The sequence below is a fragment of the Coccinella septempunctata genome, chromosome 5 (assembly GCF_907165205.1).
Source record: "Coccinella septempunctata chromosome 5, icCocSept1.1, whole genome shotgun sequence".
In the NCBI taxonomy this organism is placed as follows: Eukaryota; Metazoa; Arthropoda; class Insecta; order Coleoptera; family Coccinellidae; genus Coccinella; species Coccinella septempunctata.
This window is the reverse complement of record NC_058193.1, coordinates 37737310-37749565: the sequence shown is the minus strand read 5'-3', so window position 1 is coordinate 37749565 and position 12256 is coordinate 37737310. Positions and strand designations below refer to the sequence as shown.

General features: G+C 36.0%; 5 protein-coding genes across 5 annotated transcripts; 3 read left to right on the top strand and 2 right to left on the bottom strand.

Moving 5' to 3' along the window:
• Positions 1-81: 81 nt before the first annotated feature.
• LOC123313793 (glyoxalase domain-containing protein 4) lies at positions 82-2814 on the top strand. Its single transcript, XM_044898809.1, has 4 exons — positions 82-706; positions 1619-1875; positions 2169-2324; positions 2404-2814. The coding sequence occupies exons 1-4, from the start codon at positions 564-566 to the stop codon at positions 2688-2690; spliced, it is 843 nt and encodes a 280-aa protein (XP_044754744.1). The 5' UTR covers positions 82-563; the 3' UTR covers positions 2691-2814.
• Positions 2811-5671, bottom strand: LOC123313787 (peroxisomal acyl-coenzyme A oxidase 3-like). Its single transcript, XM_044898802.1, has 9 exons — positions 5324-5671; positions 4964-5269; positions 4586-4905; positions 4254-4533; positions 3958-4201; positions 3661-3894; positions 3445-3599; positions 3088-3378; positions 2811-3037 (listed from the first exon to the last, which is right to left on the bottom strand). Exons 1-9 carry the CDS (start codon positions 5444-5446, stop codon positions 2924-2926), a joined length of 2067 nt encoding a protein of 688 aa, XP_044754737.1. The 5' UTR covers positions 5447-5671; the 3' UTR covers positions 2811-2923.
• Positions 5672-6215: 544 nt separating this feature from the next.
• Positions 6216-7609, bottom strand: LOC123313791 (retinol-binding protein pinta-like). Its single transcript, XM_044898807.1, has one exon. It carries the CDS (start codon positions 7141-7143, stop codon positions 6295-6297), a length of 849 nt encoding a protein of 282 aa, XP_044754742.1. The 5' UTR covers positions 7144-7609; the 3' UTR covers positions 6216-6294.
• Positions 7610-8187: 578 nt separating this feature from the next.
• Positions 8188-10075, top strand: LOC123313789 (retinol-binding protein pinta-like). The gene has a single exon (XM_044898804.1). The coding sequence runs from the start codon at positions 8531-8533 to the stop codon at positions 9428-9430; it is 900 nt and encodes a 299-aa protein (XP_044754739.1). The 5' UTR covers positions 8188-8530; the 3' UTR covers positions 9431-10075.
• Positions 10076-10211: 136 nt separating this feature from the next.
• On the top strand, positions 10212-11999 carry LOC123313790 (retinol-binding protein pinta-like). The gene has a single exon (XM_044898806.1). The coding sequence runs from the start codon at positions 10539-10541 to the stop codon at positions 11433-11435; it is 897 nt and encodes a 298-aa protein (XP_044754741.1). The 5' UTR covers positions 10212-10538; the 3' UTR covers positions 11436-11999.
• Positions 12000-12256: the final 257 nt, after the last annotated feature.

Here is a 12256-nt window from a genome sequence, read left to right as displayed (position 1 = left end):
CCTCTTTGGAACTACTTAGCGTATTCCTCTGTGACTGTATGTCAGTGTATGTCTGTGGTCTGTGTTGAAATCAATTCACAAAAATATTTTCCTCTACACGTAGAGGAAATCTTTGAAAATACGTGTTATATTTGTACTTTGTACCATTCCTCCAAATCAATAGTCTACATAGTGTAGTATGTAGGAGTTGAGTTTCATTTATAAATAAACTTGAAAAATGAAATGAGGAAAATATCTGGATATGTAGACAAATTCAATTGTATTAGGTTCAACATTGAATAGAAAATAGAAACGTCTTTCAAAAAAGCGTAATATTCCTTTTGAATTTTCGGTGGCATGTTGCATCATTCTTATCCTATGACCTTCCTCAATAAAAACGTAACAAAGCAGCGGCGAGCGACGGTGATTTTTTGTAATTAAATTCATTCAATCGTTAATCGACTACAAGTCACGTCACCGGTCCGCACTTCTCTCCTGTTCGGTACCTGAAACGTATTAGAAAACAATTTGTTTTTTATTTTTATTGTCCATAACATTCCTTCGTCATATTCTGTCCGAAAAATATGGGAGTTCACGGACGTGCTTTGCATTTTGTTTTCAAGGTACCCGATAGGGCCAAAACCGTAAAATTCTACCGGGATATCCTCGGCATGAAAGTTCTGCGACATGAAGAATTCTCTGAAGGTTGTGAGGCTTCTTGCAATGGGTAAGTGAAATGAGAACAAGAACCCACTGCGTATTTGTTTTTTTTTGTTATATTTGTACGCTTATTTATTCAGTATTGTCCTTTAATATTTCTGCGATGTTCCATTACAAAACCATACTATAAATGTGTTTGAGACGCCTGTGGTTTCATAGAATTCTGAATAAGAAGCGAGATACTAAATGTATGAATATTTTTTCCTTCCTAAGAATATGAAACAAAATCATTGTGACTCATGAGGAACATACAAAATGAATATGAATTTCCATATTATCAGTTTCCAAAAAGGATGAGTACATACGTATCTCAAGTACCTACTGGCACATTGTAGACGATCATGAGTGGATATAGAATTTTTATATAGATAACTAGGTCCGTAAAGAATGATTGGAATGTAATTCAACCAGCATCCTTATTTCCGAAAGAAATCATATTCAATTCACGTCATTATAAGCATTTCTCGTAGATCAAGTTTGAGAATGATGAATTATAATGATTATTGTGGCAATAAGGATTTCCCAGATATTGATATTATCGACTACTTCACTTCCTCTCGGATTTCAAGGATAAAGTAATTTAAAAGAATACATGTTCACCACATACACATTTTATAATACAATTATGTTTGTGAAGAGCAATATTTTAAATATGAAGTTACATTTTTAATGAATTCCTAGCTACTCAAAGTGGGGCCACGATCTTTGTTTTTACCGCCAAAACTTGGCATGGGATTTTGAAATTTCTCATAGATTTACCAATTTCTGGAGGAATCAGTTTTTTGTGAAATTATATTTTCGGCTTCCCACAATGAATTTACGTAGCGTTAAATGAAATTCAATCATCTGAAAAACGAATTTTTTTTTGGATCTGATAAATTGAACTTCATTTCAATTTCTACCATTCCAAATTTTACAGACCCTATGCAAATAGATGGAGCAAAACTATGATTGGCTACGGTCCTGAGGACAATCATTTTGTGGTAGAATTAACTTATAATTATGGAATAAAATCGTATGAAAAAGGAAACGATTTCATTTCCATGACTATCAAAAGTAGGGAAGCTTTGGAAAGGGCCAAAATGGAAAACTGGCCTGTCCTGCCGGACAACACACTTGAAGCTCCTGGGGGATACAAATTCAGGATACTTGATGAGCCACAACCCACAAATTCTGGTAATTAACTTGTAAAATAGTGAATTTTGTCGAAAATAATATTTGTAATCCTTCTACTGAAAGGTCTGGAAAACAATGCTATTTCCAGTGGCTATAATTAAGTTTAAATATTTGATGAGGAATTATACAGTATCTGTTCCTCTCTTTGTTTTCTGATTAATTCAAATCATCTTGAACACTTACAAACATATTCGGATAACTTGGAATTTGCTTCAAAATACTATTAAAAAATGAGGAAAACATTCAATTTTTTTCATGAAATTACGCAGTTATTTATGAAAAAAAAATTACAGATCCAGTGCAGAAAGTCACCTTGAGTTGTTCAGCTCTGCTCAAATCAATAACATTTTGGAACAATATCCTTGGTTTAACTATTTTCGAAAGAACTGACAAGACAGTATTATTGGGATTCAAGCAAGAAGAAGCCAAATTAGAATTAGTGCAAAGTGGTAAGTTCAAGGCAAGATTAAGAAGATTAGTATTTGTTTGTTGATCGATATGAAAAATGCCTATTTCAATTTTTTTCAGATGAACCCATAAATCGTGCGAAAGCATTTGGAAGAATAGCATTTTCTTGTCCCCACGGTGAACAAGAAGGGTTAGCGAAGAAAGTAGAGGAAAATAAAGTCAAAGTAATCCACCCTCTAACAGTTTTACCAACACCTGGAAAGGCTGATGTGCGAGTCTTGATTATAGCAGATCCAGATGACCATGAAATATGTTTTGTCGATGATGAAGGTTTCAGGGAGCTATCCAAGGTGGATCCGGAGGCGAATAAACTAGTCGAGAGATATATAAAAACTGATAAATCTTGATTGGTGTATCTACCTACGTAATGGAAGATTCAAAGTATGTACAATTTGTACAATCCATTTTATCAGATTTTTATTAAGAGTATTTTGGATTAAAAAAGTTTTTCAATAAAATTATGTTCATTTAGGGAGTCTTTTCTTATTCTTAACATTTATTTCAACATGTTTATATATAAAAACATTTTCCAACAGCACCATTAAAACAAGATTATACAAGTATATACTATATGTTTACATCAAAGTTTAGATTTAGGAACATACGATTCCATATTCGCCACTTCTTTCCACCATGATGGTCGGCTCATTCCATAGGCAGATTGCAACATTGAGGATTCAAGTCTTTGATAAACCTAAAAATCATAGGCTAGATTTGGATACCTCATTATTTAAAACAACTCACTTGACCATCTGAGGCTCCCAAGACGGAGTTCATTGCAAAATCGTGTGGAGCAATTGAATCGATAAGAGCAACAGCGTCGTCTTTCAGTTCGGCACACAATTTAAGTGTAGCATCCTGAATCAACTGTGCTGGTACTGAACCATTCGCGAATCTGCCCCTGTATAGGGTAGCCAAGTGATGCTTGTTCAGTGAGGTTATTGCGTAGAGGGCTAATAATCGAGACAGAACTTTTTTGATATTTTCGTCATTGGCTTCGTTGATGAAAATCAACATTCGTTCAAGGAATAAATGCTGAAATAATTTTGGTTAATCAATTTTATTCCATTTCAGCGCTATTTCTCGAGGAGTGAATCTAACCTGAGTAAACGCTACAGCTAAATCCCTGGCTAGGAACACTTGGTTGTTGTTTTTCGCCCAGAAAAGATCGATATCATTTTGGCCATACTGCTTCAATTTTTCATACGTTTCCTTGAGTAAATAACAAACTAACCATCGATAGGTGTGAATCAAAACTGAAAGATATTGAAACCTGATTCATGTCTTAATCCCATATTTTTTTTTTAAATCACTCACCCTCAGGTGAACATAATTTTTCAACACTGTCTGCGGTCCATTCGGTATTCAATATTCCTTTGGCATTGGTTAGAAAGTCGATAGAATTGAGGGGAGAAGATATATTGGAGCCTGATAAAATCAATGGCCAGGACTTAAGAAGCCAGTTGGCAGTTTGCTGGATGAGGACATGGTTTTCCCCCTCATATGTGCAATTAGCGTCATTGGAACTTAGTAATTCGCCCAACCCAGCGGCTGATGATTGAAAAAAGCAATATTCAAGAATAATATTACCCACCTATAAACACTTCTCATTACCTTTAAGATATCCATGACCACCACACGCCTCCCTACATTCTTGAATAGCATCCCTCATTGCCCAGCCAGCTAAGGGTTTACAACCAGACGAAATAGCATGGATTTCCACACCCCTATCTGGTAAACTTTCACTTTTAGGATTTATAATCGATTCCATCACAAATTCTATAAAAGCAGGTTGGAAATAGTCGCAGAAAATTCTGGTTACGTATACAGCCGCCAGATGGGGCAGGAGACGATGTTGCTGAATGAAAATCGAAGTAATTACGGACAACCCAATTATTTCTCCAACTTACATGTGTTTGATACTCTAAAATAGGTATTTCTTCTTTATCATCTGGCCCGAACTGCTTCCGAACAGCAGCATATCGTATGGCAATAGTTAGAGCTTTTATACCATAAGCACCAGCCATATTAGTGATGTTAACTCGTCCACCAGACAGGTTACCTAAAGAAGCCCCATGCCGTTTTTTTGGATCTTTAAAAGGGGTAACATAGTCTCCAGATTCAGTGACATCTCCAGTACGATTCAGGAGGTTTTCCCTCGGTATGCGATAGTTTTTAAACATGACAAAACTTCAAAAAATACAAATAATAAGGTATACAATTTCATCATACCTACACTCACCCATTGTCTAATCCATTCAGACCAATTTTCTCCCCCATATCTCCTATTATTATTCCAGGATATGGAATCAGCGTATGCTCATCTCTTAATGGTACCACGAAGCAATGTAAACCCTTTTTTTCCCCTTTAACAATCAACTGTGCAAAAACACATCCAACTGAAGCAGTTTGACCAAGGCCAGCAGCCCAACATTTTGCAGCTTCAAAATCTGGACTGTGCAATACAAATTCTTTAGTGCTTTCATCATATGTGGCTGTTGTTCTCATTCCTTTTGTATTGGTACCATGGCCTATTTCAGTCAAGCAGAAACAGCCATGGACCTTAAAAAGAATCATCCCGTTACAGGTCTTTACCATTAACAATAAACAGTGTTCTCACCTTTTGGTTTTGACTATCTGCAATATATTTGGAGTGTCTTTCTGTTCCCATAGTTTGTATAGCATTAGTAAATAGAAGCATTGAAACAGAATTTTTTATGTAAGCATCAGGATTTATTTGTAAAATCAATCTATTTGCCATGGGCATTTTCTTCAAATTGCCCACTAAATTTGTTAAGCTGAAGGATTCAATATTGGATAGTATATTGGCTTGCCTGTTACTAATTCTTCTTTTTTCATCTAATCCTTTGGGATAAAAATTCATTTGATAATCTGGATATTTCTCCAATTCTTTAACAATTTCATCCTGCAAAATCATAGTCACTTGATTGAAAAAATACACAATATTTGTACAACTTACTTGAAAGTCTACTAGCTCCTCAGAATCCAAAAGAACTTTCAACTTTTTCCAATCAAAACTAGCTCTTTTTCTGTAGAAGTCTAGAGGACCTGGTTTGAAATCTTTCAGGAGTTTTATGGACATTTTTGAGATTTCAGATTATCAGATTCAAATTGTGTCTCAACCAGGGAGCGCAATTTTTTTTCAATTCCTCAAATTGGATTCAATTGACTTTTCCTTAATTGAAGCGATGAATAAAAAAATGTATTAACATAAATACAAGAACAGGACGGAATTAATTGAAAATTAACACTTTTTTAATAACGAACTGGAAATGAAAAGCAAAAATTGTCTTTGTTATCGTCAATAGAGTCCGGGCCTGTTCCGATATTGCTGAACAGTACTGTCAGTATTTCAGAAACGATGCCTATTGGCCCAGTCGTTCGAGTTCTATTGTTATTCGATTGCGGGCCAGTACTAACAGCAATATCGGAACAGGCCCTCCATCGTCCAATGTCCGCACCCCCACTCCCTCTCAAAGAAAATTAGGGAAAGCAGAGGAACACCATGTTTTTTTCTACGTTAGAAAAAATAAATCAAACTATTGGATAAAAAAAAACTGCTGTATGAATTTTGGGATAAAAGGAATTTATATACCGCGATTTCGGGTTATGGTTAATTATGCATAGTTATTTACTAGAAAGAAAAAGCGCCAACCAGAGACAACCTGTCTCTGCTGTCTCTGGCGCCAATTTCAAATTATTTTCATAGAATACTAGTAATGAATCAGTGTTGCCACCGTATAGAAAGAATTGGACATTGGAAAAATTCAGGAAAAAACGAGGGTGAAAGTGAAATAAAAGGAAATCTTGATGTTACAAATTTGGCTAATGGTAATTAATTTCAGTTTGAGTTATTCAGAAATAGTTTAATGAAGCATTTCTCTAGTATACATCACAATTTAGTATAAAAAATTATCGATAATAAAATAATTAATCTGCTTTGTACTTCTCGTCTTCAAAAAACCACTCTTTATATGAATTCAATTTCTCAATCCAATGCAACCCTAATTCGCTCATTGTTTCTCTGTTACCTCCGTAATCTTGTGGCAGAATTGACGTATCAATAGAGTTTACAAGAGCAGAATTACCTTCATAGCTTACTTGAATTCTTTCTTTCAGTTTCTGTGTCATGAAGCTTTTGAAAATGTTCAATACGACATGAATGAACGTAGGAGCGTTGATAAAGAGGAGTTTCTTAGGTCTGCAATGGTAGTTTTGCCAAGCGTTAACGATATTTTTTATTCGTGTTGGGGTGTATTGCCTCACATGCCGAAAACCTGTATTTTTTAGATCTATTATAGCATACACCCCGTATATTTGTGCCAGTTCTTCTTCCATTACAGCAACATCCAGAATCATAGTGCCCGTTTTAATTATGGTATCCAAATCGTAAGTCGAAGGATCAGGCATTGTTGGTCTGACGATCATTACCAACTTGTTTTCAAAGGTTTCTTTGAGTACTATAAAAGTACCCATTTTGGTCAAATCCTGAATTTCCGACAAATGTGGGTTTCGATTGGTAAACCACTCTGGTACATCCCTGCGCATGGTGTAGAAATGTGTTAATTTTTCCTTGGTTTTCTCCACATCGAACTTGCAACCTCTCAGGAATGGAATGATATATTTTTCGTCGGTTCTGATATGCAAATTGGAATTCGCTGTCGCCCATTTCATCAATTCTTCCAAACCTTTCTGCCTGTTTTCTGTAGTTTCGTGAAGAATATTTTCCGCGTAGTGTTTTATGTCCACAGAAAATTCACTATCCACATTTTCCAACATCGTTCACCTTCGGCGAAAACAACTCAACACAGTGAAAATCGCGTGAAATTGGATGACCGATAACGTGAAGTCATAGAATTAATTTAAACTTCTGCTTGTGGTACCTTCGATGCTGGCTGAGTCAGGTTAGAAATTAATAATCGCTTTTCGTACGGAGGAGCTCAGTATCAGATGAGAAGTCCAGTTAAATAGCGGGAAGTGCTTTCACGGCTGTTGATGCGAGCATAACCATGAGGAAAATGATTAAATCGATATGCGTTCATTTAATGAAAACATAAATGTCCTTGGCGTTGAACCCGACGTTATTGAGCACGTACAACGAATTTCATCATTAACACGATGTGTATTTCCAGGGAAACATTGAATATAAATAAGTACTTGGACTATTCGAAATGATTTCTCGATTTTGTAGTTGAAGAAAATGTGCCCAATTACCCACGAGTGCACACATTCAGTCAATTATTCAGTTAAAGCATCAGTCTAGGAAAGATTAGATTAGCTCAATGTATATTTACTTTGTCATCATAGACTCAAAATAAAAACGTTTAAAAAAAATCTTTCTCGTCGTGTTTCTGGGTTATGTACACATACAGTTATGCAGTTTTAAAAACTACCCTTCCAGTTCGCATTTGTGTACCGATTAGAAGTACTTATTTATGTTACCAAAAACGTTAGATGAAACTTTGTGAATCAAATGTAGTGCTTCCTGCTGACAAGTCCTTCTATGCTATGTAAAGCCAGTCATAGATATCATAGAATGATCATAGAAAAACACATAGACAATGATTTCAACGTACAACATTCCTTCTGTAACATCGACAATATTTTCCTTTAGAACCTTTGATCGGAACTTGGTATCACCAATTAACCAAAGATTAAGTTGGTAGTTCAGCTAAAAAGATAATTTGAATATTGCAACTTAGGTAACATATATATTATGTTGAATAATAATAAACAACAATAGTCTGACCTTGAGCCGAGCAGAATTAAATAACTGTTACATCTGTGACCTTCAGAATTTGCAATACGGAGAGTGCAACGAATGCACTCGAACAAGTCGACAATTTTTATTGCATACTGTAAACAACGAACAACGTCGTCCTTTGTTCACAAAGATAATTTTCCCAAGTAGTATATCTACTCATATATGTTTCCTCTTTGTTCTTAATCATCACTCATCCGGGCATCACTTGGAGCCTGTCGAGCGGTCAAATTCATTGTTTTCGTGAATTTCAGGCACACAAAGTTCACCCACTGTCTTATCTATAAAATGCGTCTCACTAATCGCAGTAAATAGGTTCAAATGACTGTTTTCAATTGTACAATTGAAGAAGTTTCAACATAACGTGATAGTGGTGGATAGTGAATTGTTCAATTTGACAGTGTGATGTCTGCGAGCCAGTACATATGCCGGTTACCCGATGAAGTACAAAACTACGCCAAAGACGTTTTGGGAGAAACAGAAAGTAGCAGGAGGTACGGTTTGGAGGAACTGAAGAAATGGGCTGATGATAATCCTCATTTACACGTTCGATTAGAAGAAAAGTTCCTCTTACCCTTCCTCAGAGTGTCCAAGTTCGATTTGGAGAAGGCCAAAAGGAAACTCACCAATTTCTACACGATGCGGAGGGACAGGAAGGAATGGTTCACCAACAGAAATCCAAGATTATCTCAGATCCAGGAGTTGACAAAGATGGGCAGTTTTTTGGTTTTAAAGAAAACCTTCGAGAATCAGATTATCGTGATCGTGAAACCAACCATTCATGACCCTAAAATCTATCATTTGGACGACGTCATAAAAAGCGGACTGATGGTACTAGATGTTGCGGTGATGGAAGAAGAACTGGCTCAAATCTACGGCGTCATAGCCATCATCGACATGGTCAACGTTGGTTTCGGCCATCTGAAGTATCTTACACCTACTCGTATAAAGAATTTGGTGAACGCTTGGCAGAACTTCCACTGCAGACCTCAAAGGATAGAATTCGTTAACGCCCCCACTTTTATCAACGTAGTGCTGGACATCTTCAAGAAGTTCATGACTATGAAACTGAAACAGAGGACGCACATCTGTTACGATGGCTTCTCGTCCTTGGCCAAGTTCGTTGATAAGGAAATTTTACCGGAAGAATACGGAGGCGTTGAGGGGTCTTTGACGGAGTTGGGGGAGTACTGGAGCGAAAAATTGGTTTCTTACTCGGAATGGTTCGCAGAAGACGAGAAGTTCAAGGCGGAAGTGGAAACGAACAAAAGCAACTGGTTCACACTCAACCGTTCGAAACCTTGAAGATTTCGCCCGCATTCTTTATTTGTGTGATAAACGCTTTCAATTTGGTTCGTCTATCTATGGTCTATATTTGACAACCCGGATCAAAATCAATCAGAATTCTATTATTTATTATGTGATTTCAATATTTGAAGCGAAGGTTTATGTTTTCTTTATCGACTGACTAATACTTTATCATCCATTTCGTGCGATTCTTATCGAAAATCAGCAATTTCGAGTTCATGGTTAGTTTATGCAGAGATGAAAATGTGAAGAATTTATTGAAATTAGCTGATGAAGTTGCTTACTTGACATATAACCTCTGAAAGATAAACAAGAAATGGTAGGCACAGAACACTAAGATGGTAGGAGCCATAGACACAGAGAACTTTATGTCTATGTTAAACTCTATGTCTATGGTAGAAGCTAGTGTTCTGTGCAAGGCACTACCAACAAAGAGAAGTTGATTTTCGTTTTTGCTACTAATAAGAAGCTATAGAATATTCTTAATCTTCTTGGAGACTAATTCAACACTCCAATGGAAAATTAGTAATCAATATCAGAGCTTGCCATTTAAGTCGATTTGTATAAAAGCAAATACCAACAAATTGAAATTGAACTATGTACATACCCATATTTTCAATAAACAGACGAGTTAATTTACAACTATATCTTGAAATAACAAGCATATATCTCATATTCCTTTCTTCCACATATACATATGCTGAAAATTAATTTCACATCATATGTTTTGAGGTCTAAACGATTATTTTGGATTCTACAATCTGCATTGATTACTTTTTCGTCAATCTCATGCAGTAACAAATCACATCAACCCGCGTCTACGTCGAAAATGTTAAAAATACATAGATAAGTCCTATTTCCTCTTCGGCCGAGACAATCGTTGTCGGACAATCGCATTAATTGTTTTAATCAATTTCGAAAACAAAGTTCAGTCATCAATTCCGATTTATCACACTCGGTGAAAGTACGTATCTCGGACGATCCTAATTATCTGAAACAGATAGTTTGGAATTAATAGTCTTTAATTATACTATCGAGCATATTGGATGAGTGCGCCGAGACGTTAATAACAGAAAAGTTCGTTCAGAAACTGCTGCTAGTGGCGATGTCTTCGGTGCAGTATATCTGTCGATTATCAGAAGAAGCACAAACCTACGCCAAGGACGTTTTGAACGAAACCGAGTCCAGTAGAAGATGTGGATTGGAGGAATTGAAAAAATGGTCTGGAGAGAATCCAGCATTGCACGTAAGAACAGAGGATAAATACCTCCTACCCTTCCTGAGAGTGTCCAAGTTCGATTTGGAGAAGGCCAAAAAGAAACTGACCAATTTCTACACGATGCGTAGGGACAGAAAGGAATGGTTCACCAACAGAAATCCAAGCATTCCCAAGCTCCAGGAGTTGGTCAAAATGGGCAGTTTTTTGATTCTAGAAAAAACATTCAAGAATCAGATGATCATGATAATAAGACCAACAATCCACAATACTAAAATTCACCACATGGACGATTTTATCAAAATCGGACTGATGGTTCTTGACGTTGCGGTGATGGAAGAGGAACTGGCTCAGATATACGGCGTCATAGCCATCATAGATATGGTAAACGTGGGTTTCAGTCATTTAATGCAAATGTCGCCCAGTCTCATAAGAAATTTGGTGAACGCGTGGCAGAACTTTCACTGCAGGCCCCAAAGGATTGAATTCGTGAACGCACCCCCTTATGTCAACGTTGTTTTGGACGTATTCAAGAATTTCATGAGTGCCAAACTCAAACAAAGAACTCACGTCTGCCATGATGGATTTTCGTCTGTGGCCAAGTTTGTGGATGAGGATATTCTACCGATTGAATATGGGGGTAGCAACGGTACTTTGGAGGATTTGGGGAGGTATTGGAGTGAAAAATTAATCTCTTATTCGGAATGGTTTGCAGAGGATGAAAAGTATAAGGCAGAAAATGAAGTGAAGACTGGTTGGTTCTCTCTTTTTCGACCGAATCCTTGAATCGAAATTTAAATTCTATTCATCTTCTCAATCAGTGGTTAAAGTTCAATAATTTGAATAAGATTAATGAGTAAATCAAAACACTTCAATTTCACCTCTTTCGCAATTTGCAGATAAGTTTAAATAATTAACTGGCCTTTTGATGACTATGAATTTATCGAAGGTTATAAAATTAAATATCCATTTCTTTTAATTTTCACAACAGTTTCAAGTGAGCGGGATATTTTTGTCAATGACTGGAAAAAATTATAATTCCGTTACGATATCAATACCTTTGTTGGGGACAATGTAGAGATTATTATTGAAAAGATAGATAGGATTTGAAACAAAACAATACCGTACCGAGAATTTCAAAACTTGAGGATTTCATTTTCTAATCTCATTTATTTATAAATATTTCGTAACCTTTAATTTGGAGAGGAGATACACTCATCCCATTTAACATCCACTTCTGTTTTTATTTTATTTATTGAAATATTCAATCGATTTATAAAAAAAACGTATTTTAATATTATGAAGCCGATGTCTGTACATAACCCATATAAATAAAAGTTTTACATATTACACATGTCTTTCGCTACCACACTCTCACATCTCATATAATATAGGAGCTTGTTTGTGGTATCTTGTAATCCATCTATCCATCAACTATCATTTATACATCCTTTCGATAGTTGAATTGTCCCAGTTTGATCAGAAATGCTCATTTTGATAGGAAATGAAGAAAAAAGAAATAACCGACAATGCTTTCAAAATCGTCATGACCTCCCCTGAAAAAACTCCACCTTACTCTTATTTTCATAGAAAAAATACTCATTCTC

What these genes read in the sequence shown, in the direction of transcription:
- LOC123313793 (XM_044898809.1), top strand. Translation starts at nt 564, where the DNA reads ATGGGAGTTCACGGACGTGCTTTGCATTTTGTTTTCAAGGTACCCGAT. An exon ending in TGTGAGGCTTCTTGCAATGG is followed by an intron (nt 707 to 1,618) that starts GTAAGTGAAATG and finishes CAAATTTTACAG; the next exon opens with ACCCTATGCAAATAGATGGA. An exon ending in GCCACAACCCACAAATTCTG is followed by an intron (nt 1,876 to 2,168) that starts GTAATTAACTTG and finishes AAAAAATTACAG; the next exon opens with ATCCAGTGCAGAAAGTCACC.
- LOC123313787 (XM_044898802.1), bottom strand. Translation starts at nt 5,446, where the DNA reads ATGTCCATAAAACTCCTGAAAGATTTCAAACCAGGTCCTCTAGACTTC. An exon ending in CAGATAGTCAAAACCAAAAG is followed by an intron (nt 4,906 to 4,963) that starts GTGAGAACACTG and finishes ATTCTTTTTAAG; the next exon opens with GTCCATGGCTGTTTCTGCTT. An exon ending in TAGCTGTAGCGTTTACTCAG is followed by an intron (nt 3,379 to 3,444) that starts GTTAGATTCACT and finishes AAATTATTTCAG; the next exon opens with CATTTATTCCTTGAACGAAT.
- LOC123313791 (XM_044898807.1), bottom strand. Translation starts at nt 7,143, where the DNA reads ATGTTGGAAAATGTGGATAGTGAATTTTCTGTGGACATAAAACACTAC.
- LOC123313789 (XM_044898804.1), top strand. Translation starts at nt 8,531, where the DNA reads ATGTCTGCGAGCCAGTACATATGCCGGTTACCCGATGAAGTACAAAAC.
- LOC123313790 (XM_044898806.1), top strand. Translation starts at nt 10,539, where the DNA reads ATGTCTTCGGTGCAGTATATCTGTCGATTATCAGAAGAAGCACAAACC.